The sequence below is a fragment of the Neoarius graeffei genome, chromosome 5 (assembly GCF_027579695.1).
Source record: "Neoarius graeffei isolate fNeoGra1 chromosome 5, fNeoGra1.pri, whole genome shotgun sequence".
NCBI classification, from domain to species: Eukaryota; Metazoa; Chordata; class Actinopteri; order Siluriformes; family Ariidae; genus Neoarius; species Neoarius graeffei.
This window is the reverse complement of record NC_083573.1, coordinates 4,320,710-4,347,201: the sequence shown is the minus strand read 5'-3', so window position 1 is coordinate 4,347,201 and position 26,492 is coordinate 4,320,710. Positions and strand designations below refer to the sequence as shown.

Genomic DNA, 26,492 nt, shown 5'->3' with positions numbered 1-26,492 from the left:
GCTTGACTGTGCTAGCATTGGTCTTCGCTAACACTACACCAGCGAGAAGGTAACTGGACTGCCGCGCTAACAGCACCAAGTCGCGGGCAAACTCGCGTTGGCCTTCAAGAATGCTGATATGAAGAGAGTGTATATGCATAATAATAATAATATTGGCTGGCTTTTTTTGTGGTCTATCAGATATATTCCGTTCAGCTACTCATCTTCGACTCGTTGACTATCATGCTAGCTGCATGGAATACATCTGATAGACCATTCAAAGCCAGCCAATATTTTAAACATACTGTAATATGGACACAAATATTTTACTGAGAAATATGCCACTTGTATATTTTTCATCCGAGCTCCACCCACGACATGGAGAACCAAAACCGTGACCTAAATCTCTATATGTCACTTGTGAGGAAATCAAATTGTTTTGATAAATTTGGCTACTTTTTGTTTGTGAATGTGTTTACATCATAAAAAGAAAATCACATGTTGGCTTGAAGATATGAAAGTTTATCTTCTCGTGTTGAAAAACTTGCATTTTTTTATATGAAATACATCGCCGATCTGAGTGACATATTTAAATAATATTCTATCCACATTCACTGGAGATGAGCAATCATGGGCTCCGATTGGCTACTCTATGACTAGGCTATCAGCTCATAGACTATGAGTAGAGAAAAACAAAATGGCGGAGTGCGTTGCTGAACCAACCGAGGATAAAATAAGAACTCTACTCGAAAACAAAACCCCCAAAATTGTTATCAAGTAATTCAAAGAAACAGAAATAGCTAAAAGAATATCAGCCCCCCCATCTCCTGTTCCATACTCCAGCCCAGTCAGTGGCGGTAACGCACCTTTAAGTTGGTTTGCCAACCGCCAAAAAACACCTTAAAGAAAAAGCCCCCCCCCAAAAAAAGCAGCAAAATATGGAATAAAAGTATTTGATGGTAAGAACATATCTTTTTTATTTTTCAAGAGTTATTATTATCGCATTTTTCACAAATTGCTCCTGTCATTTTGCCGGTTTGTTTACATTCTAAGTGGAAATGATTTTGTCTGACCTTTTGTATTTATCGAATTTGCAAAAAAAAAAGCTCTGTTTCTCAAAATTCAGTGACTGTGGATAGAATAAAACAGTTATTCCACTCAATCTCGTTATACATGGCTTGTAGCCAACTCAGTGCTCTGCGCCTCGTTGGCTATCAGCTCATGTACGACGAGATTGAGTGGAATAACTGCTCTATATTGGCTGGCTTTGAGTGGTATATCAGATATATTCCATTCAGCTAGCATGAATAAACAAAAATAAACATGACATCACCGTGTGCTATCAAGGAAATTTCGTGAATCCACCTTTACGCACTATGGCACATAGAAATTTTACAGAGTTTGGATTTAGTTTAGATTCTGGACACAAAAAAATTAGAGCATGAATGTTGTATTTTGTCATGTTTCGAGAGAGGAAGCACAAAATGCAAAAAAAAAAAAGCAAAAAACCCCACTTTTATGATAAATAATTCAAAGTAAAACAATAATAAAAAATTGATTATGAATAACAAATGCATACATGTCAACCTATACGGAATGTCCGTATTTTATATGGATTTGATTCAATAAATGTAGTATACGGGCGTACAAATAAAGTTATACGGATTCTTTAAAAAAACTTCAATATTTATTTAGAGCTATAATCAATTCCCACGATGATAAAAGAGCGCATAACATTTACAAACGTACTGTACACCACAGACAGCCAGTAAAGAGTCTTATGAAATCGCGCGTTATCTTGTGGTAGCGAGACTTCATTCCACTTTTGATCATGCGCACACCGCATTGCGAGAATCCCGCCAACCGGGAAGTAACATTTTGTTTGAAAAGCGCATTTCCACCTGAGCAACTTTCACTAGCGACTGAAAAGATTCTGAATGGGCACTCCGGCAAGATCAACACAGACACTTGCTGTGACATGCAGCCTCGTGAGGTATTGGTGCAGAGCGCTAAAAAAGCTGTCATGGAGTACAATTCAGAACATTAGAGTGACACTTTGTGTTTTTGTCAAACATTGGAGCTTTGTATTCATTCTGAAGGTTTATTGTTATTAATATTGAATAAAAAGTAACTGGGATATATCATTGTTAATTATCATTCAAATTTTAGGTAAATTATTTTAATTTGCATCTTATAAGGATTTTATAAGGGAAATACGGATTTTGGAGGTTGGTTATACAGGTTTGATTGACCAAAGGTTGACATGTATGCAAATGGTCAAAATTTACTGTTACCTGGTCAGCATCAACATCTTAGGCAACAACACATAGGGTCACAACTGGACTGGAACAAAATGGTCACTAGAGGGCATCCAAAGTCCAGAAACTGTGGGAAATCAACTGTGTGAGACTGAAACTCTGAGGTTGAAGAAGAAATTTGTATGAACGGATCACCAGTAATAAGCAGTATGCGTTTCCATTTGGAGTAAAACATGGCAGATTTGATACCAGTGTACAAACTTCATATTCTGGACGTTTGATGACTAAAACAGGTTCTTTCTAGTGGTATCTTTCTTCTTATATCGACCTTGTCATACATGGGCAGTATGCATTTCAACTATAGGTGAAAAATAAACATTTTTCATTTTCAACACCTTGTAAATCAGAAAGTTTGATTTGTTTTCGACATACACCTAGTTGCAAAAAGAAGAACTGGGACATGAATAATAGCTCTGAAAATTTGACAGATCTGACATGCTGTCATGAGGAGATATAGACAGCCAAACACGAAACCTATTTTATTTCTTTATTTTTTACAATTTTCACCAGGCCATAAATGGGCAAATATGCAACTGTGAAACTTCTGCTTCAGAATTTAAAGACATCTGATATTAGACAACAATCTCTGAGAATTTCACGCATCTTGCACGAACAGTTCAAAAGTAATGACTTATACAAGTTTGAAACTTTCCACGTCGTACTCGTTTTAACAGTAAAAGTATGACCACGCCTCCTCTAGATCTCAGAAACTAATGCAGATACAAGCTTGAAATTTTGCACACTATTTACTAGGAATAGTCTCATTATTTCCAGAAAGTATGAAGTCAGTCCAAGAAGGTGAGACAGAAGTCCTCAGGTGGTGATTTCACAAGCTGAGGATTGATTGACCCAGATGTATGATGATCATGAAATTGTCATGGGAAAGGCCTCAGTGAAACAACACGCTTTAATGTTTAATGTTCACTTTCAACAGAAACCGTGACGTTTGTTTCATATTGTTTTTATTGATTTCCTTTTTAGTACAGTGTAACTCATGAAACCGATTTTTCAGTCAGTCCACGGCACAAAGCTCAACATTCTCCGAAAAGCATTCTCCAAAAAGCAGAGTCACTTTGATGCAAAAATGTTTTGTGCAAATGCAAAATTGCAGAGTCCTCGCGTCACGGCACACACTTGCAGAACCAAATCACTGTCATCTCAGGAAATGGGCGTGTCCTAAATTTTCACCTTTCACGTGACGGACTGCAGAGATCTCCCTCTGTCTGTCTCCTCAGTGTCCATCTTCAACGCGTGTCCATACCTTCCTGCATCTCAGTCTGGCGTGAGCTGCTCCACACACTCCAGACACACTGGTGTGTATATGTGTGTGTGTGTATATATGTGTGTGTCTCATGTGCTAACATGCTAATCTGTAATTTTATTTGCTGACGCAGATCAGAAGTTGGTGTTTGAGCAGGAGAGACAGCACTGCGTCCTGTACAGGTGATGGTTACACACTCCGTGCCGCAGCACCAGGTGACACCAACTGTACGAGTCCTTACACATGGTGTCTACAACACACACACACATACACACACACACACACACACACACACACACACACACACACACACACACACACACACACACCCATCAAAAGTAGAGGAAATGCAGTGTCAGATTAACAAACATGTCTGATGGATAAATACAGAATCAGACACAGGCAGAAAGACCAGAGACAGTTCAATAGTTAGATAGATCTCACAGTACCTTTGTGCTGCTGAGGGCAGAAGTGAGCGTTGCAGATTTGAGACGCGGCCGGTTTCAGATGAAGGGAACAAGTGGACGAGGGGCGTCTGTGGAGGAGACACTGAACGGAGCGGAGCTGTACACCACCACCACACGACACTGTACACTACACACACACACACACACACACACACACACACACACACACACACACACACACACACAGAGTGTTTTTAGTATGGTTGTGTAACTGTGTGTATGTGGTGTGTATGTGTGTGTGTGTGTACCTGAGACCAGGTTGATGTGTACCACTGTGGTGTGTGAGAGCGGCGTGTGTTGATGCAGTCAGGTTGAACACACGCTCTCTGCAGCTCGGCTGATGGTTTGGGTGTGTGTTGGCACTTCTTCTCCGTCAGAGCTCTGTGTTTCCCCGTCACGTCCTTCTCCACACACTGCACAGAGCGAAGCTGAACACCTGTACCGCATGTCACTGAACACTACACACACACACACACACACACACACACACACACACACACACACACACACACACACAGAGCTAATGCGAAGAGGAACATGACTACAGAGTTGAATCACAATCTCATGCTCGTGTTCTATCACCAGTGCTGTCTGTCTGCTCTAATTTCTGTCTTTCTGTCTGTCTGTCATTATATCTATCTGTTTTTCTGCCTTCATGTCTTGTTGGTCTTACTTTCTGTCTGTCCCTCTGTCCTTAATATCTTTGCTGGTCTTGCTCTCTATGTGTCTACCTGTCTATCCCTCTGTCCTTGTTGGTCTTGCTGTCTATGTGTCTGTCTGTCTGTTCTAATTTCTGTCTTTCTACGTGTGCTATTGGTCATACTTTCTATCTGTCCACCTGTCTGTCCTTAATATCTTTGTTGGTCTTGCTCTCTATGTGTCTGTCTGTCTGTTCTAATTTCTGTCTATCTATCATTGTATCTGTCTGTCTGATATGGTGTCTTGTTGGTCTTACTTTCCATCTGTCTACCTGTCTATGCCTCTGTCCTTAATATCTTTGTTCATCTTATTCTCCATGTGTCTGTCTGTTCTAATTTCCGTCTGTCATTGTATCTGTCTGTCTGCCTTAGTGTCTTGTCGGTCATACTTTCCATCTGTCTACCTGTCTGTCCCTCTGTCTTGACTGTTTTTGTTGGTCTTGCTTTTAAAATGTCTGTCTGTCTGTCTGACCTGTTGCCAGTGAGTGAAGCTCCAGTGAGTGGTGTGTGCTCTTGGGCAGGGTTTCAGGACACAGTTCTCCAGGCTGTGTGGTTTGGACAGAAGCACACACTCGCTGTCTGGGACAACAAGGTCACGTGATCCCGGATTTCTGTGCACACACACTACTGCCCTCCTCTGCACACCCTTACCACACTTGCGTGAACACTGACACACAGACGCACACACAAACAAGTATATAGACACACACACACACACAGACTGATCAGTGGGTGCGTCTTTCAGCCCATATATGTCCTGAGATGTGTGTGTATGAAGAGTGTAGTGTGTGTGTGTGTGTCCACCTGAGTCCAGGCACCGACACGCCACGTGGGAGGGCAGGAGTGTGTGTTACAGGTGTGTGTGCGTGCAGGTGGAGGCTGAACACACTGCGCATCACTCAACACCTTCACCCGAGTGTGACTCGCCGTCTGAACACACTGCACCTGTCGACTCTGTTCCCCTGAACCACACGTACGGCTACACACACGCCAGTCTCCCACACTCCATCTGCATCTCACACACACACACACACACACACACACACACACACACACACACACACACACACCTCAAGATTAGTATAAGATCAAGACTGTACAAATAACAAGTCAGTCACGCTCACGCTGTCTGTCTGTGTCCATCCATCTGTAATTCTATCCTTCTGTGTCTGTTCTTCTATCACTCTGTCTGTCTCTCTCAGTCTACATATCTTTATTTCTGTCTGTCTCTCTTTCTGTATATCTCTCTAACTGTGTAGTCATCAGTCCGTCTGTTTCTATTTTTATCGGCTTGTCTGTCTCTTTATCCGTCTCTCAGTCTGTATGTCTGGTCATCTGTCTGTCTCTCAGTCTATTTATCTATCCATCCATCTACAGTAACATATTTGTTCCATCATATCCTGTGTCCTTTTCTACAGATACTTGTCTGAGGACACTAAGGAGGCTGACAGCTTTAAAAAAAAGCACTCGTGACCTTTGACTGAATGCAGAGTTTGGTTTGTGTTCTGGATTTACACCTCACACATTCCTGTACGTGTGTGGGTTCCACTGTAAACCAAACTCATGCTGATGTCAGCTCTTAAATGTGATCATGTTCTTATTTCCATGATGTCATGTTTAAAAATACAGGACCTTGGTCACGGGGAATACGTGTGTGTGTGTGTGTGTGTGTGTGTGTGTGTGTGTGTGTGTGTGAGAGAGAGAGAGATCAATCCATTCTGTAAGCAATTTATTCCTGCATCACATAATAGTACCTATGAAAGTAGGAGGAGCAACATTTTGGGGTGGAGACTCATGATTGGCATAATTGTTCAACTATTACTTGAAATTTGCACAAATCTGCATTTATTGAGCTTATTTTAATGTCAGTACATCACATGTCTACTCCACAGGGTGGACTATAAAGCATCAGACACTGCAATTTTGTTTTAACTTGCGACACGAATGACACTCTGGGTGCCAATACTTTCAGGTTTGAGTGTCAGACCTTGACATCCGACAAAAAAAAAAACAAAAACAAATGTCATCTTGGACATATGTGTTCTGCAGCTGTAAATTGTGTCTCATGGGCAAATTACGTGAAGACGTCACATAAACTAGTAACGAGCATTGCGTGAAAGGTCAAGTTGTGCCGTTTAACGTGATATGAGCGCTAGCTCATTGCGATAAAGATTTCGTGAGCAATTCATTCAAGAAGAAAGGTTTGGTGACATTTCTGCCGTGTTGCGAGCTGTCGTGGTCTCGTGCATGACTGATGTGTGAATTTTTTAAGTTGTTTTCTTGCTAAAACCTGAGCTAAGCTTGCTCATGATATACTGCCCCCTGTTTGTGTGGAGTATAGAGGATGAAGTTGTAAGGTGGCCAACTCTTAGACATTACACCTTTAAATCAGTTCTCTGATGAGACAGTGGTGTTCGAATAATCAGTAATTTGCACCATTTTGGCTCCACCCACATGTCATGGTGATCATTTTAGTCAGTGCATCAGACGCTCGCTAGCCGTGGCGTGAAAATTGTGCATGCAGACGCTCATCTAAGTTTCCAAACCTGTCATTGATGAACTCTTGAATATTTTCTATCATTAAAAAGCTGAAAATCTCTGCTTTCCAAAGAAATGGATCTGGTTAAGATCTGCTCAAGGGTGGCACGGTGGTGTAGTGGTTAGCGCTGTCGCCTCACAGCAAGAAGGTCCGGGTTCGAGCCCCATGGCCGGCGAGGGCCTTTCTGTGTGGCGTTTGCATGTTCTCCCCGTGTCCGCGTGGGTTTCCTCCGGGTGCTCCGGTTTCCCCCACAGTCCAAAGACATGCAGGTTAGGTTAACTGGTGACTCTAAATTGAGCATAGGTGTGAATGTGAGTGTGAATGGTTGTCTGTGTCTATGTGTCAGCCCTATGATGACCTGGCGACTTGTCCAGGGTGTACCCCGCCTTTCGCCCGTAGTCAGCTGGGATAGGCTCCAGCTCGCCTGCGACCCTGTAGAACAGGATAAAGCGGCTACAGATAATGAGATGAGAAGATCTGCTCAGTACTTTGGGAAGAACGGCAGGTTGAAGTCGGTACAACAGAGTAAAAACTCTGCTTGCGGGACGTCGGGAAATTGCGGGTGCTTTTCTTTTTGAGTCACGGGAAAGCGGTCAGGCTCTCTCTCTCCTGATCGTTTTCCCACTGGATTACTCATCAATATCAATCAGATCACTTTTATTGACAGGGATGTTCTCTCGCTCTCACTGTTTTTGATGAAGGATTCAGCAAAATTTTCCATCTGCTGGTTTTGATGTTCTGATTCACGGGAGACTTTGAAGTGAGTTTTCATAGCTTTACCTACTTATTTTTTCAAATCAAATTGATTCATGTAAATAAATAACTATTTCTGAATATAACTGGAGTTGTTTTGATGAAAAATATTGAGCTCTTAGTGGTCGGAATGAGATTTAAAAAAAACAGAAGTCAGAAACACGAGTGCCGATTTCAGTTGCGTTCATGTGAATTGTTTACTGGATGTGGATCAGACAGTTTTTTCGAGGTTCGCCTTGAAAGCTGTGAATATTAATCGAAATAATCATTTATATTCTTTCATATAAAACACTAGTAGGCCCTACTGAGAAATACAAAGCCCTACAGAGCACAAAGAGGGGATTAGAAATAATCTTTTATTACTTTTTTTTATTTTAATAGAGAATGGTAGATGTGAGACATTCAGTGCTTATTTATGTATATTTTATAATTAACACTGATTTCTCCTTCTTTGTGATGTACTGTATAAATGAGAGTTAAGATCAGCTTTATATTGTATAAATAAAGCCATTTGGCGAAACTTTGAAGGAGAGAGTGTACCAATTTAATGTTTTTACCTAATTAGCAGAATAGTAATTAAATACTAATTTGCAGAAAGAGTTTTTACTAATTTTTCAAACTTTGTATTCAGTATACAACCATCAATGTGCTGCCAATTTCCATGTCATTATCTTGAAAAAAAAAAGTTATTAAGAAAAAACATTTGATCTCATTGGTTAATGAGGCCCGTTTTAGACCATATGACCCTCATACAAAATATTACGGCCCTTTTCTAAAAATTAAGCCGTTTCTTCAATCTTTGATTTGTAATATCTCAAGAACGAAGAAACATATTTTAATTCTGTAAAACGTATGTTGTTCACCATTCAATTCTGAATTCAATGAGAACAGTTTCAAGCAATTTGGACTGAGTTTGAATTTTCACCTGATATGCCTAATTTTAGTCCTTTTTCAAAACTGGCGAAAAATGGACCAGAACCCAAAGTTCTAATGCATCCTGTTTGAGTCGGTTCTTGTTTTTCTGAGATCACAGGTCCTGGGTTCCACGGTTTCATTGCTTTCTAGGTTTCCCACATTTCATTTCCCTAAGTTTTTTTTTTTTTTCCTTCTGAGGTCTCCAGATTTATACTATTTTTTATACAGATTTATCACGGTGGTATTACCTGGGAGGGCAGGGCTGGGTGTTACAGGAGCTCGTGCCGGTTTTGGGCCGAGATTTGGGGTTACAGTAGGACGTGTTCACTTGGACTCGCTGATCCTTGTAACACGCTGCCTTCGTTTTCATCTCACCTAAAAGACGGAGAAGGAGAACTATCATCCAGACATCTGTACTTCCTAATAAGCCTCCGAGTTGCTGGATATGAATAATTATAATTTATTCACATTATATTTGACTTATAACATAGGGTGACCAGATTTCCCTCGTCTGAAACCGGGACACTTTTGCGCGTGACCATGCTCGTGCACGCACACCTTTTTTTCCGTAAACGTGACACTCAGAGAGGTGCTCTTATCATTTTGTTGAAGCTCACATTTATCAACATCTCACATGAAATAAAACAAACAGGCATTTTGTTATCTAGTAGCATAGTGGTATACAGATCAGTTAAATTATGGTCAGACAACAGATTTTGTAATGGCTGAGAATAGGCCAGGCTATGTCCATAGGCCAAATTTACACTGATTTATTTCACCTGTTTGTGAGAACACCAAGAAGAATGCATATGCACATGGAGGCTATATCTTTAAAATTGTATGCACTATAGCATGAACTTACCGTAAAAAGTAGATATGTGACCTCAACATAGTCTTGGTCAGAATCAACCTTACTAACCATTCCCCACAACTGAATGAATAAAGCAAGATGTGTACAAAAGTGAACACTTTAATGGAAGGTGCAACAAGCTGTTCAACACAGCAATATGGCCAAACTGTCAGAATGGTATGTTAAACAGAAACAAAAAAGAGACAAGTGATTTGAGAATATACACTCACACAAAACAGCAATAAAGGAGGAGAGGGGCGACAGCCCGAGGAAAGCCCCCACAGGAGCGCACAGCATTTGCAACATCTCATCTCATCTCATCTCATCTCATTATCTCTAGCCGCTTTATCCTTCTACAGGGTCACAGGCAAGCTGGAGCCTATCCCAGCTGACTACGGGCGAAAGGCGGGGTACACCCTGGACAAGTCGCCAGGTCATCACAGGGCTGACACATAGACACAGACAACCATTCACACTCACATTCACACCTACGGTCAATTTAGAGTCACCAGTTAACCTAACCTGCATGTCTTTGGACTGTGGGGGAAACCGGAGCACCCGGAGGAAACCCACGCGGACACGGGGAGAACATGCAAACTCTGCACAGAAAGGCCCTCGCCGGCCACGGGGCTCGAACCCAGGACCTTCTTGCTGTGAGGCGACAGCGCTAACCACTACACCACCGTGCCACCCGGCAACACGTTCTGTTGTCTGGAATAATGTTGCTAAATAAACACCCATGCCACAGGGCCAGGGGGCGGTAACCAGGAAAAAGTTTGCGATTCCTGTCAATTCATCAAAATAGTAAATGCAGACATTTCTCCGCTAATGATTCCCACGCTGCTCAGTCGCAAACGTCGTGAGTGGCGAAAACCAGGACATATACGTGTCCCGACAGACTTTTGTCGGGACTCGGGACACACAACCCCAAATCGGGACTGTCCCATTAAAACCGGGATGTCTGGTCATCCTATTATAACATGACCAAGGATACACAAGGGACACGAGAAACAGGTGGTCACAGAGGTGACGGTGATGATCATTTGAAGTGCACAAATAGAGTGCAGTAGATGATCAATCCATTCAAAAGCTCATTTTAACTGAGCCTCCCTTTATTATTAAATTTTATTTATTTATTTTGAGTATTACTTTGATTATCTGTGGCCTTTTCAAGCTCATATTCAAAGGACACTCTTATGTAGGTACTAATTTTACTCGAACTGCAGGGTACCGAGTAATTATGGGGTCAAGGAGGAGGGGACAACATCCCATCCTTCTCTTTTCCACTGATGGGATGGGAACGGAGTGAAGCGTGCAGGAAATAACCCTGAAATAACCTTAGATGTGCTTAAGGCACATCTAAGACACAGGAGGTCATTTCTAGATCAGTGACTCAATATAAAGGTGACATTAAAAAATACTATCGACACTGTTATCAAAGAGAATATTGCCAAGTGTTTGTGTGTGTACCTCCAGCACAAGTAGCAGAGCACTCGGAGCGAATCACAGCCCATGTGTATTTGTGTTTGGGCTTGGTTACCTTCTCTGTCTTGGCTTTGGATAATGTATATTCCCACCGCACACCAGGGTTTGAGCCCTGCAGCAGGATCTGAAAACAGGACATACAAAAAATTTGTGATTTGTTTACTGGCTTGGAACCAGCTAGCTGACAGAAATAAGGACCTACTTCAACCACTAGAGTTTCACTGGTGGGCCCTGTTGAGGTCAGAGTCTCAAGACCATTATAGGGCCGTTTGTAGTCAAAAACTGATCCGGCAATCGAGTAACGTCCAGGCCAGTCCACTTTCCAATGACCATTTAGATAGTATTTCCTGTGTGTATTCCTCAGGGCAAGAAAAGATCTGGAGGAATTTGACTCCACCACACGAATACTACGGGCACCTTGTGGGATAGTGACCACTCCATAGTACTCTAACATAAAAGAAGCAAAGAAGAGTGATAATATATTCATGAACTTAAATTATAAACCATTAGAGGCATATTAAGCTTGTTGGAAATAATCATGTTTGGTGTACTGGCTTTACAATTAGTGTCATGTTGTTTTGTATCCTGTCTTTACAATTGGTGTAATGCTATTTGGTGTACTGGCTTTACAATTGGTGTAATGTTGTTTGGTGTACTGGCTTGGGAATTAGTGTCATGCTGTTTGGTATACTGGCTTTACAATTGGTGGAATGTAGTTTGGTGTACTAGCTTTGGAACTGGAGTCATGCTGTTTGGTGTACTGGCTTTGGAATTGGTGTCATGCTGTTGGGTGTACTGGCTTGAGAATTGGAGTCATGCTGTTTGGTGTACTGGCTTGAGAACTGGTGTCATGCTGTTTGGTGTACTGGCTTGAGAATTGGTGGAATGCTGTTTGGTATACTGGCTTGAGAATTGGTGGAATGCTGTTGGGTGTACTGGCTTGAGAACTGGTGTCATGCTGTTTGGTGTACTGGCTTGAGAACTGGTGTCATGCTGTTTGGTGTACTGGCTTGAGAATTGGTGGAATGCTGTTTGGTGTACTGGCTTGAGAATTGGTGGAATGCTGTTTGGTGTACTGGCTTGAGAATTGGTGGAATGCTGTTTAGTGTACTGGCTTGAGAATTGGTGGAATGCTGTTTGGTGTACTGGCTTGAGAACTGGTGTCATGCTGTTTGGTGCCTTGGCCTTATACTTGGTGTAATGCTTTTTGGTATCTTGGCCTTACGGTTGGAATAATGCTGCTTTGTGTTTCGTCCTTTGAAGAGTTTGCAGGTAGAGTTTTTGCCATTACAGACACCACACATGTCCAGTACTGCTGTTGAACCCAATTCTTGGTCACAACCCACTCTCTGTAGGAGACAGTGTTAAATTTTTCATCCAGACATAACAAAATGAATAGAAACACCATAATTGGCATATGGATGAAGATTGATATAAACAGTTTTGAAAAACAGCAATTGGAGTTTAGCTTAGTATTTTGTCACACGATTTAGTATCATGCAGTAGTATGCAATTTTGGACATGACCAAAATGAATGACGCTAACTGAGAAGGCTTCACTGTTCGTCATAAATTCTGAGCAAGCTAACAATGTTGAACTGAAGATGTGTTATTTGTACATAGCCTCACCTTTGGATGATGTCTTTGAGATGACATCATCCATAGCATATTCAATAATGATATAGTTGATGGAAACACACCACTATAGTTTTGCATGATATCTCAATGAAACGTTCATCCTGTTTGTAAGAACACATTACCTCACACACGCCATTGATACACACATTGTTGCTGTCCAGTATACACCGTGTACCATCACGGACTTTGTTGGAAAGTGCAAAGAAGAAGTTGTAGCCTTCAGCGAGGCAGTAGAGCTTACACACATCGTGATCTGGGAAAAGAGAGCGAACACTGACTCAGCACATACAGTTTTGCACACTCAATAGAAACACATATCCACGTGGTCATTGATCAGAATTTGATAGATATGATTATGCAAGTCTTTATGAGGAAATACTCAGCATGTGTGTGTGTGAGAACACACACCTTTAAACTGTGTGTAAGGTTTCCATTTGTAGTAAAGGCCACGGAAGGGCTTTGTGTTAAACTCTGCACACTGAGCCTCTCTGAAATCCGCCGCACTTGCAGGACAGTCCAATGTGTTACACAGTTTATAGACACGAGACATGCCCTCACACACACTCCCTCCATTCACATGCCTGTACAGAGAGAGAGAGAGAGAGAACACAAAGAGGATGAGCATGAGAAAGAGAAAAAGGAAGCCAGCCCAAATAGTAAACGAATCAAAGTAATGAGTCTGTGTGTGTGCGTGCATGTGTGTGAATACACACTCGTGGTTGCACTGTCGCTCTCGGTACGTCACACCACTCTGACATGTCCTGGAGCAGCTCGACCAGTCGGACCACTCGGACCAGTGACTATAAACAGGCCGAGGACCTTCATCACCCCGCTTCACACACACTCCACGACGGCACCACTGGGACAACACACACATATCTTCATTTCATTTGGATTAGCTCAGATACTAAAGTATCATGGTCCAAATTATGTACAGAATTAAAAAAAAAATAGATATTTATTAGGCTACATTTAAACATGTTAATATCCCATTATGTTGACGGGATTCGATGAACATGAACAATCTGCTGAGTTCGCAGTTAGTGATTGTAATTACAGTATAATTTTAATCACCAGGAGCATTTTCTTCATAATTTACCAATACATCTGAGGTAAATGTTGATATTCCAGATTTTGTTTTGTTTCCACTGTTACTTTATATTGTCCATGCTCTAAGCAACTTGCTAGCGAGCTAACTTGAGCTCGTCAATCCTTAGCTAGCTAGTTTTCCCAGTTTCCTCATAACAGTATTTTTTAATTTATGTTTTCGAAAATAAAATAATAAAGGACTGGCATTCTAATACCAAAACCTCAAAATGTAGCTTGACATGACTTCATTTAATTTTGGACATGATCTACCATGATGTAATAGTGTGATGTGCTAGCTTGCTGAAGTTTAACTTTATTTTAGATTAATTTATTTCACAGGGCGGCACGGTGGTGTAGTGGTTAGCGCTGTTGCCTCACGGCGAGAAGGTCCAGGTTCGAGCCCCGTGGCCGGCGAGGGCCTTTCTGTGCGGAGTTTGCATGTTCTCCCCGTGTCCGCGTGGGTTTCCTCCGGGTGCTCCGGTTTCCCCCACAGTCCAAAGACATGCAGGTTAGGTTAACTGGTGACTCTAAATTGACCGTAGGTGTGAATGTGAGTGTGAATGGTTGTCTGTGTCTATGTGTCAGCCCTGTGATGACCTGGCGACTTGTCCAGGGTGTACCCCACCTTTTAACCGTAGTCAGCTGGGATAGGCTCCAGCTTGCCTGCGACCCTGTAGAACAGGATAAAGTGGCTACAGATAATGAGATGAGATGAGAATTTATTTCACAACCTTTTTTCAGAGTTCACCATCCCATCTCAGGTAAATGTTGATATTCCAGATTGTTCTGTCTTGTTTCTGCTGTTAATGTATCTTTACACAGTATTGTCCATATCAGAAGTGACTTAATGGCTATGTGCTCGGTAGTGTGAGAGTATTTTATAATACAACCCCGATTCCAAAAAAGTTGGGACAAAGTACAAATTGTAAATAAAAACGGAATGCAATGATGTGGAAGTTTCAAAATTCCATATTTTATTCAGAATAGAACATAGATGACATATCAAATGTTTAAACTGAGAAAATGTATCATTTAAAGAGAAAAATTAGGTGATTTTAAATTTCATGACAACAACACATCTCAAAAAAGTTGGGACAAGGCCATGTTTACCACTGTGAGACATCCCCTTTTCTCTTTACAACAGTCTGTAAACGTCTGGGGACTGAGGAGACAAGTTGCTCAAGTTTAGGGATAGGAATGTTAACCCATTCCTGTCTAATATAGGATTCTAGTTGCTCAACTGTCTTAGGTCTTTTTTGTCGTATCTTCCATTTTATGATGTGCCAAATGTTTTCTATGGGTGAAAGATCTGGACTGCAGGCTGGCCAGTTCAGTACCCGGACCCTTCTTCTACGCAGCCATGATGCTGTAATTGATGCAGTATGTGGTTTGGCATTGTCATGTTGGAAAATGCAAGGTCTTCCCTGAAAGAGACGTCGTCTGGATGGGAGCATATGTTGCTCTAGAACCTGGATATACCTTTCAGCGTTGATGGTGTCTTTCCAGATGTGTAAGCTGCCCATGCCGCACGCACTAATGCAACCCCATACCATCAGAGATGCAGGCTTCTGAACTGAGCGCTGATAACAACTTGGGTCGTCCTTCTCCTCTTTAGTCCGAATGACACGGCGTCCCTGATTTCCATAAAGAACTTCAAATTTTGATTCGTCTGACCACAGAACAGTTTTCCACTTTGCCACAGTCCATTTTAAATGAGCCTTGGCCCAGAGAAGACGTCTGCGCTTCTGGATCATGTTTAGATACGGCTTCTTCTTTGAACTATAGAGTTTTAGCTGGCAACGGCGGATGGCACGGTGAATTGTGTTCACAGATAATGTTCTCTGGAAATATTCCTGAGCCCATTTTGTGATTTCCAATACAGAAGCATGCCTGTATGTGATGCAGTGCCGTCTAAGGGCCCGAAGATCACGGGCACCCAGTATGGTTTTTGGACCTTGACCCTTACGCACAGAGATTCTTCCAGATTCTCTGAATCTTTTGATGATATTATGCACTGTAGATGATGATATGTTCAAACTCTTTGCAATTTTACAGTGTCGAACTCCTTTCTGATATTGCTCCACTATTTGTCGGCGCAGAATTAGGGGGATTGGTGATCCTCTTCCCATCTTTACTTCTGAGAGCCGCTGCCACTCCAAGATGCTCTTTTTATACCCAGTCATGTTAATGACCTATTGCCAATTGACCTAATGAGTTGCAATTTGGTCCTCCAGCTGTTCCTTTTTTGTACCTTTAACTTTTCCAGCCTCTTATTGCCCCTGTCCCAACTTTTTTGGGATGTGTTGCTGTCATGAAATTTCAAATGAGCCAATATTTGGCATGAAATTTCAAAATGTCTCACTTTCGACATTTGATATGTTGTCTATGTTCTATTGTGAATACAATATCAGTTTTTGAGATTTGTAAATTATTGCATTCTGTTTTTATTTACAATTTGTACTTTGTTCCAACTTTTTTGAAATCAGGGTTGTACTCTGGGGCATCAGAATGTGTTCGGATTGCCGCAGGCTTTCGGTCTCTGGAGCATCAGAGGTGTTAGGATTCCCATCTCTGTAGCCACAGTTATTTCTTATCTGATGACAAGGGAAATACCTTTTGTTAGGTCACGCTGTGAAATCTTCCCTTTGATTCATTGTTAGCGAGTTTAGAAAGACTACTCTCGTCAATATTTTATGGGACTGACACACACACACACAAAACTGAATTATTGGCTCCAGTTATTTCTGAGATCATATTGAAATTTTTGTCGTATTTAGCATGAATTTATGGTTATGTTATACTTCGGAGGTATTTTAACATTAAAGGAGATACGCAGAGCAATGGCCTCACTTTTTGTTTATAAATGCCTTGAGACCTCATGAATGGAAAATTAACGGAAAAGCAAACTACAAGAAAAAGAAACCAAGTTCAGTTGCACCAGTTCTCCCGGAGTGTGAGCCGAGCAGTAATGGTGGAGTACTCAGTATGGAGAATGAGTGGACCAGTCATCAGATTTCTCCGCTGGATATCTCATCTCATCTCATCTCATCTCATTATCTCTAGCTGCTTTATCCTTCTACAGGGTCGCAGGCAAGCTGGAGCCTATCCCAGCTGACTATGGGCGAAAGGCGGGGTACACCCTGGACAAGTCGCCAGGTCATCACAGGGCTGACACATAGACACAGACAACCATTCACACTCACATTCACACCTACGGTCAATTTAGAGTCACCAGTTAACCTAACCTGCATGTCTTTGGACTGTGGGGGAAACCGGAGCACCCGGAGGAAACCCACGCGGACACGGGGAGAACATGCAAACTCCACACAGAAAGGCCCTCGCCGGCCACGGGGCTCGAACCCGGACCTTCTTGCTGTGAGGCGACAGCGCTAACCACTACACCACCGTGCCGCCCTCTGCTGGATATGTTTTTTGTTTTTTTTCCCCGCTGGATATGCTTGCCTCAGCAGCAATATCTCGCCCTTACGTGGAAGAATCAAATGAACGAAGAATTGAAAGTCAGATTGTTTCAGAACAATCGGCCACAAGCTCCGTCTTCAAGAAGCGAGAACACAGACGGGTAAGATGCGACTCTCATTTGGTTACATCACAACAACAACAACACTCGTTGTTTACCTGCATTTAGATTAATACATGTAACTTGTATTGTGTGTTTAAGTTACCGGTATAAGATTATTTAATTTGCTTCAGAATGTGATTGTCTCGGTTCATCTGATTATTTAATTAGCCTTTTACGTTATCCTCTACAGTCCAAAGACATGCAGGTTAGGTTAACTGGTGACTCTAAATTGACCGTAGGTGTGAATGTGAGTGTGAATGGTTGTCTGTGTCTATGTGTCAGCCCTGTGATGACCTGGCGACTTGTCCAGGGTGTACCCCGCCTTTCCCGTAGTCAGCTGGGATAGGCTCCAGCTCGCCTGCGACCCTGTAGAACAGGATAAAGCGGCTAGAGATAATGAGATGAGACGAGATGAGATGTTTTATCAGTGAAAATGCATGCGTGTACGTTGCACAAGTTATAACACCTATCCTGTTTTAATGAGAGTCACATGAGACCGTCAGTTCAATTCCATCCAATTCTCTAGATCAGCCTTTCTCAACTGGGGTGCCGTCTGGCTTCATTAGGGGTGCCATCAAAAAATTATATATTCTAACACTGAAATAAATAAAATGAATTAAAATTCCAAAAAACGATAGTTACACTAATGCAGATCATCGCCGCCTCATGCATCATCAAAATTTGTCTCACTGCCCCCTTTCCCATGTCACAACGTCACTGCTGGGGTCAGCGTATGGTCAGCGTGACTGCGTATATTTTATATGGGGGTGCCTTGAGAATTTGCATACTTCTGAAGGGTGCCGTGACTGAAAAAAGGTTGAGAAACGTTGCTCTGGATGGCTTTGTTCTCTGGCTTTATTTCGGAAGGTGGGGGCCTCCGCGGCCGATGTGTTACTATCGGATTCACTTTCCGATGGTTTGAACTGATACGGTTCTACTTAGCGGTAGCATTTACACACACACTCCAATTTCAGGACTATCACAGTCAGATGTACGACAATCTGAAGAATCAGAAGAATCTCCAATAAATCCGAATGAAGAGGCCATTGCAACCACTCTCGCCTGCTGAGTCTGGCTTTGGTCTATAGCACCGGTTCCCGCTGTGACGTCGCTCACCTAGGGCTGGCTGGCTCAGCGGGGCAGTTCGAATGCCAACTTTGCGGTCGATTTTAACTCTCAAAAATATATACAGTGGCATGCAAAAGTTTGGGCACCCTTACTGAAAATGTCTGTGAATAGTTAAGTGAGCAGAAGATGAACTGATCACCAAAAGGCATAAAGGTAAAGACGAGACATTTCTTTTCAGTGTTTTCTGCAAGGTTTGAGTATTATTTTTGTTTTGTACAATTGGAGAGTGAAAAAAGAAAAGGAACACCATGCAAAAGTTTGGGCACCCCAATACATTTGAGTTCTCAGGTAACTTTTACCAAGGTTCCAGACCTTAATTAGCTTATTGAGCTGTGGCTCGTTCAAATTCTTCGTTAGGAAAGGTCAGATGATGCAGATTTCAAAGCTGTATAAATTCTCTGACTCCTCAAACTTATCCCTAAAATCAACAGCCATGGGCTCCTCTAAGCAACTCCCTCGCATTCTGAATAATAAAATAATTGATGCTCACAAAGCAGGAGAAGGCTACAAGAACGTAGCAAAGTGTTTTCAGGTAGCTGTTTCCTCAGATCGTGATGTTATTAAGAAATGGCAGTTAACAGAAACAGTGGAGAGCAAGGTGAGGTCTGGAAAATGAAGAAAACTTTCTGAAAGAACTGCTCGTTGGATTGCTAGAAAGGCAAATAAAAACCCTGTTTGACTGCAAAAGACCTTCAGAAAGATTTAGCAGACCCTGGAGTGGTGGTGCACTGTTGTACTATGCAGCAACACCTGAACAAATATGACCTTCATGGGAGAGTCATCAGAAGTAAACCTTTCCTGCGTCCTAGACACAAAATTCAGCGCCTGAAGTTTGCAAATGAACATCTAAATAAGCCTGATGCATTTTGGAAACAAGTCCTGTGGACTGATGAAATCAAAATAGAACTTTTTGGCCACAATGTGCAAAGGTATGTTTGGAGAAAAAAGGGTGCCAAATTCCAGGAAAAGAACACCTCTCCAACTCTGAAGCATGGGTGTGGATCGATCATGCTTTGGGGTTGTTGCAGCCAGTGGCACAGGGCACATTTCACTGGTCGAGGGAAGCATGGATTCGAATAAATACCAGCAAATTCTGGAAGCAAACATCACACCGTCTGTAAAAAAGTTGAAGTTAAAAAGAGGACGGGTCCTACAATAAGACGATGATCCAAAACACACCTCAAAATCTACAATGGAATACCTCAAGAGGCCCAAGCTGAAGGTTTTGCCCGGGCCCTCACAGTCCCCTGACCTAAACATCATTGAAAATCTGTGGATAGATCTCAAAAGAGCAGTGCATGTCAGACAGCCCAAGCAACTTGTAGAACTGGAAGCCTTTTGCAAGGATGAATGCACGAAATTCCCCCAGGCAAGAACTGAGAGACTATTAGCTGGCTACAAAAAATGTTTACAAGCTGTGATACTTGCCAAAGGGGGTGTTACTAAGTACTGACCATGTCAGGTGGCCAAACTTTTGCTTCGGGTCCTTTTTATTTTTTGGTATTTTATGCCTGTAAATGATGGAAATAAAAATGTAATCCTGCGGAAAATATTAAAGAAATGTGTTGTCTTTACCCTTATGCGTTTTGGTGATCAGTTCATCTTCTGCTCACTTAACTATTCACAGGAACAGACACTTTCAGCAAGGGTGCCCAAACTTTTGCATGCCACTGTATTTTTTTATTCCCAATTATGCAGCATACAAGAGTCAAGGATGGAAATACTATCCACTCAGAAATGTATTCAAAAATAAAGGTTCTGCGTATCTCCTTTTAGCTGAGCCTCAGTATACTTTGAGTTTAAATGTTAAGAGGACCTTGTGTGTGCGTGATCATCTTGTGCGTCTCCAACAATGATTATCAGTGTAAAGGCATTTCAGGTGACAAACAAAGACGCATCATTCAGTAGTAAAACCCTAAAAATGCCATATGGTAAGAAAGAAATACAGTGGTGCTTGAAAGTTTGTGAACCCTTTAGAATTTCTATATTTCTGCATAAATATGACCTAAAACATCATCAGATTTTCACACAAGTCCTAAAAGTAGATAAAGAGAACCCAGTTAAACAAATGAGACAAAAATATTATGCTTGCTCATTTATTTATTGAGAAAAATGATCCAATATTACACATCTGTGAGTGGCAAAAGTATGTGAACCTCTAGGATTAGCAGTTAAATTGAAGGTGAAATTAGAGTCAGGTGTTTTCAGTCAATGGGATGACAATCAGGTGTGAGTGGGCACCCTGTTTTATTTAAAGAACAGGGATCTATCAAAGTCTGATCTTCACAACACATGTTTGTGGAAGTGTATCATGGCACGAACAAAGGAGATTTCTGAGGACCTCAGAAAAAGCGTTGTTGATGCTCATCAGCCTGGAAAAGGTTACAAAACCATCTCTAAAGAGTTTGGGCTCCACCAATCCACAGTCAGACAGATTGTGTATAAATGGAGGAAATTCAAGACCATTGTTACCCTCCCCAGGAGTGGCTGACCAACAAAGATCACTCCAAGAGCAAGGCGTGTAATAGTCGGCGAGGTCACAAAGGACCCCAGAGTAACTTCTAAGCAACTGAAGGCCTCTCTCACACTGGCTAATGTTAATGTTCATGAGTCCACCATCAGGAGAACACTGAACAACAATGGTGTGCATGGCAGGGTTGCAAGGAGAAAGCCACTGCTCTCCAAAAAGAACATTACCACTCATCTGCAGTTTGCTAAAGATCACGTGGACAAGCCAGAAGGCTATTGGAAAAATGTTTTGTGGATGGATGAGACCAAAATAGAACTTTTTAGTTTAAATGAGAAGCGTTATGTTTGGAGAAAGGAAAACACTGCATTCCAGCATAAGAACCTTATCCCATCTGTGAAACATGGTGGTGGTAGTATCATGGTTTGGGCCTGTTTTGCTGCATCTGGGCCAGGACGGCTTGCCATCATTGATGGAACAATGAATTCTGAATTATACCAGCGAATTCTAAAGGAAAATGTCAGGACATCTGTCCATGAACTGAATCTCAAGAGAAGGTGGGTCATGCAGCAAGACAGCGACCCTAAGCACACAAGTCGTTCTACCAAAGAATGGTTAAAGAAGAATAAAGTTAATGTTTTGGAATGGCCAAGTCAAAGTCCTGACCTTAATCCAATGGAAATGTTGTGGAAGGACCTGAAGCGAGCAGTTCATGTAAGGAAACCCACCAACATCCCAGAGTTGAAGCTGTTTTGTACGGAGGAATGGGCTAAAATTCCTCCAAGCCGGTGTGCAGGACTGATCAACAGTTACCGCAAACGTTTAGTTGCAGTTCTTGCTGCACAAGGGGGTCACACTAGATACTCAAAGCAAAGGTTCACATACTTTTGCAACTCACAGATATGTAATATTGGATCATTTTCCTCAATAAATAAATGACCAAGTATAATATTTTTGTCCCATTTGTTTAACTGGGTTCTCTTTATCTACTTTTAAGACTTGTGTGAAAATCTGATATGTTTTTGGTCATATTTATACAGAAATATAGAAAATTCTAAAGGGTTCACGAACTTTCAAGCACCACTGTACGAGTAAGTCTGTTTTCTTTTGAAAAATAGCAGGAAGTATGTTTTAGCCAAGGAGAAGCCCCATGTTGGGCAGGCAATCAGAAGTCTGTGCTTTAAACAAAGGGATTCATTTTACAATGATTTTAATAGGAACCACCATTTTGTTTTGGGGTGATCCTTAGGCGGGTCTCCCAAAGAGGGACACAACTTTTTAAGAAAGTTGTTTTAATACTTCTTTCACGTAAGTATATTTTCTGGATACTTTTGAGGTTCAAACTTCAACAGTAGCATCCAAGTTGTTAGTTATCCTCAACCATTAGCTAGCTTCTGCCTAGCAAGTGTTCTCTGGTGTCGAACATGGTGTATCCCAAGCTCCAGCTTTTGATGGAAGGGTTCTTGTTAAAATTGACTTCGGTTTTCTAAAATGACCAAGTTTCGAATCAGAAAACTCGCTGGACATGAAATATCTCATGGTGTAGATTTGATGTTCACCATTTCGGGGCCACAGCTGGAGCCCTCAGCCGCCGGCATGAATTTGGTCTCACATTTTCGGCCGACGCGATGACACCACAGAGCCTTACAGATGTCCTGAGACACACACACACACACACACACACACACACACACACACACACACACACACACACACAAAAAGGCGTGTAAAAGCAGGCGATAACTGTAACTGTTATCACTTTTCCCTCAGATAAGTCCAGTCCTGTGTTGCTCTCAGCCAATCAGAATGCACAGAGAACAGCATTACAAGCACACGCATGCAGTCTTGCTAAATCGTTAGCCTAACTCGCTTATCTTGTTCTTCATATTTAGGTTAGTTGAATAAAAAAACGAACCCCCTGCAACATTTTTAATTATCATCATCCCACTATGACTTATGGCACTCCTCTAGTCATGATGCTTTTGAGCCAATAACAAGAATGAAATAAAAACAAATCTTGGTGGTGGCGTCTGACTTTTTTCCCCCGTTCACATTCCTCATCCTCATCCTAAGCCGATGTACAGACTTTCTCATTGGCAGCGCTCCAATGTAAATTTAGCTATATTTTCAGAATCAACGTCTGTGAGGACAGAGAAATCTGCACTTTTTGCACTTTCTAATACATCCCAAAGGACATTATCTTATTTTAGCACTCGATTTGGGACAAAACCTCTTGGTTCAGTGAGTTTGGGGGGGGGGGGGGGGGGAGTGTCCCATAGTCTGAACGAAACAAATACAAACGGTGCGTTTTCTTACCTTTTTGAAGTTCAGTGTGCAGAGTTTGGCTTTTTCTCCAAACTGCCATTTGCACTGAGTGTCTGTGTCATAGAGTTCACCAGGAAGCTTCTCCGGATACTTGTATTCCTCCATCGCCTTCGGTTCATCCGAAAGACATGTGGCTTGAGCAGTGCTGATGGAAAACACACACACACAGATAATTCTTTGGAATGAAGTTCATCTATCTGTTCATCCATCTATCTTTTTAACCAGCCATCTCTCCAGCCATGCTTCCATTCTATCTATCTATCTATCTATCTATCTATCTATCTATCTATCTATCTATCTATCTATCTATCTATCTATCTATCTATCTATTAAACCTTCACTTCATCCATCCAACGATCATACCATTCATTTGTCCAATCTTTTAAGTGTGAAATTTGTACATCTACCCAGACTTTCATCCATCTTTTAATCTGTCCATCAATCCAGACATCAATACATCATCTGTGTGTCCATCCATCCATCTATCCATCCATCCTACCTTCCATTCTTCCACCCATAAGTCAGTGTATCCAACAACTCCTTTGGAAATCCATCCATCCAGCCATCCTCTGTTCATTTGCGCATCTGTGCATCCATCCATCCATCTGTCCTACCTTCCATTCTTCCACCCATAAGTCAGTGTATCCAACGACTACTTTGGAAATCCATCCATCCATCCTCTGTCCATCCATCCATCCATCCATCCATCCATCCATCCATCCATCCATCCATCCATCCATCCATCCATCTCTTCTACCTTCCATTCTTCCATGCATAAGTCAGTGCATCCAATCACTCCTTTGGAAATCCATCCATCCTCTGTTCACCTGTCCATCCATCCATCCATCCATCCATCCATCCATCCATCCATCCATCTGTCTTACCATCCATTCTTCCACCCATAAGTCAGTGTATCCAACAACTCCTTTGGACATCCATCCATCCATCCATCCATCCATCCATCCATCCATCCATCCATCCATCCATCCATCCTCTGTTCATCTGTGCATCCATCCATTTGTCCTACCTTCCATTCTTCCATCCATAAGTCAGTGTATCCAATGACTCCTTTGGAAATCCATCCATCCTCTGTTCATCCATCCATCCACCCATAAGTCAGTGTATCCAACTACTCATTTGGAAATCCATCCATCCATCCATCCATCCATCCATCCATCCATCCATCCATCCATCCATCCATCCATCTGTTCCACCTTCCATTCTTCCATGCATAGGTCAGTGCATCCAATCACTTCTTTGGAAATCCATCCATCCATCCATCCGTTCTACCTTCTATTCTTCCACCCATAAGTCAGCGCATCCAACTACTCCTTTGCAAATCCATCCATCCTCTGTTCATCTGTGCATCCAGCCATCTGTCTTGTCTTCCATTCTTCCACCCATAAGTCAGGCATCTAACCACTCCTTTGTAAATCCATCCACCCATCCATTCTCTGTTCATCTGTGCATTCATCCATTCATTTATTCATCTGTCCATGCCTACATCTGTTTCTATATCCATTCATCATCTGTCCATTTGTATGTCTGTCCATCCATCCATCCATCCATCCATCCATCCATCCATCCATCCATCCATCTTTCCAGCCACAACATTAAAATGTAAATACAAATGGATTAAAAGTACAATGTGTACTTTACAAAAAAAGACAGTAATCGCTTGCAAACTTGCAAATGAAAACACTTAATGAACTCTTGGGAAAGTAACTTCAGCGTGCTAACTGCACCTCTGCTTCATCACACCATCCATCACTGATTATTTTCTGATAACAGCACAATGTTGAACAGTTCACAGGATTGAAACCAGTTATAATACATAAACAGTGTGGCAGATGAACAGCAGACCCCCCCCCCCCCCAACAAGACTGTCGCGAATGAAATCGCTCACTAAAATCAGTCCTGTTTGTGAGGAAGCTGATATTTCACACCTCACTGGTGTGTTAATTTAAGCCCGAAAACTGAAACTGGTATTATATCATTATATCAGCACGGTGGCCATCTTGGCTCCTTTTCAGTCCAACATGTCTGTAAATAGTGGCTTTAAAAAGATGACGCCACGTCTGGACACCGGAGACAGCACGAGTGTTCCGTATTTAGCCCAAGATATTTCTTTAGATCTTATAGTAATACTACTGTCATGTTTATTTTTAATCTCTTCCTAACTTCTGTGAAGACGAGTGCTTTATATGACAAAAAACAAACAAACAAGCTGATGAAAATGTTTTATGCAGATATAAAAGTATTTGAGATACAGAATCATTAGTGGGATGCACCACTCAAAAAATTGGAAGATTAAAGAAAACATTTTCAAAAATGAGCGTGTACGTACCTGAGAAATTGCGTGAGATACTGACGGCTGCAGGACGACCAGGAGAAGAGTCCATTGTCTCCTGCTAGCGTCGGGGACATGATGTTCCCTATGGACTTCTTACACACGTTTCCTTCACCATCATGGACCATTCCAAAACTGAAAGCACCAAAATAAAATCTGTTCTGAAATGATTCATAAATTGCACTGAATTAAGAACTGAATGATGAATTGTTTTTTACTTGTGGCCGGACTCGTGAGCGATGGTGAAGGCGAGTCCGAGTCCTGTGTCCTCGTTAACGGTGCAGCTCCGGTATTTACTACACATCCCACTGATCGGAGCGAAGCCTGGAGGGAGATCAGGATCAGTTTCGTTAAAACAGTGACATTTATCAAGACACATCCTGACATGTTTTATTCCTCTTACACCACTGCAGTTTCCAACAAAACCGTTTTTGACGATTTCAAAAAATTCGTCAAAGCACTGACACTGGAGACTCCTTCCATAAATGTGAAAGAAATGTGTCTTGAGAGGGTAAAGAAATAACCAGATGTTTGTTTCATCAGTTTACAAGTGACACACTGTTTTCCCCAACATCTTTATGTTTTGTCAAAGATTTGATATGAATTAGTGCAGATTTTATAAAATTACCATAACCTACAGTGGTGCTTGAA

The 26,492-nt window shown here is 41.8% G+C and overlaps 1 protein-coding gene across 2 annotated transcripts in view; it reads right to left on the bottom strand.

Moving 5' to 3' along the window:
• Positions 1 to 2,811: 2,811 nt before the first annotated feature.
• The window catches only part of LOC132886396 (A disintegrin and metalloproteinase with thrombospondin motifs 16), a 44,410-nt gene continuing 20,729 nt past the window's right edge, over positions 2,812 to 26,492 (bottom strand). For both annotated transcript variants that reach the window (XM_060920982.1, XM_060920983.1), the window contains 16 exons: positions 26,060 to 26,165; positions 25,839 to 25,976; positions 23,483 to 23,636; positions 22,726 to 22,821; positions 13,616 to 13,761; positions 13,311 to 13,483; positions 13,025 to 13,155; positions 12,491 to 12,614; positions 11,468 to 11,712; positions 11,251 to 11,389; positions 9,179 to 9,305; positions 5,528 to 5,732; positions 5,196 to 5,390; positions 4,274 to 4,483; positions 4,008 to 4,152; positions 2,812 to 3,808 (listed from right to left, as the gene is read on the bottom strand). In XM_060920982.1, the coding sequence (XP_060776965.1) occupies positions 3,693 to 3,808; positions 4,008 to 4,152; positions 4,274 to 4,483; positions 5,196 to 5,390; positions 5,528 to 5,732; positions 9,179 to 9,305; positions 11,251 to 11,389; positions 11,468 to 11,712; positions 12,491 to 12,614; positions 13,025 to 13,155; positions 13,311 to 13,483; positions 13,616 to 13,761; positions 22,726 to 22,821; positions 23,483 to 23,636; positions 25,839 to 25,976; positions 26,060 to 26,165 (2,450 nt within the window). In that variant the 3' untranslated portion in view covers positions 2,812 to 3,692. The remainder of the gene's footprint in view (positions 3,809 to 4,007; positions 4,153 to 4,273; positions 4,484 to 5,195; positions 5,391 to 5,527; positions 5,733 to 9,178; positions 9,306 to 11,250; positions 11,390 to 11,467; positions 11,713 to 12,490; positions 12,615 to 13,024; positions 13,156 to 13,310; positions 13,484 to 13,615; positions 13,762 to 22,725; positions 22,822 to 23,482; positions 23,637 to 25,838; positions 25,977 to 26,059; positions 26,166 to 26,492) is intronic.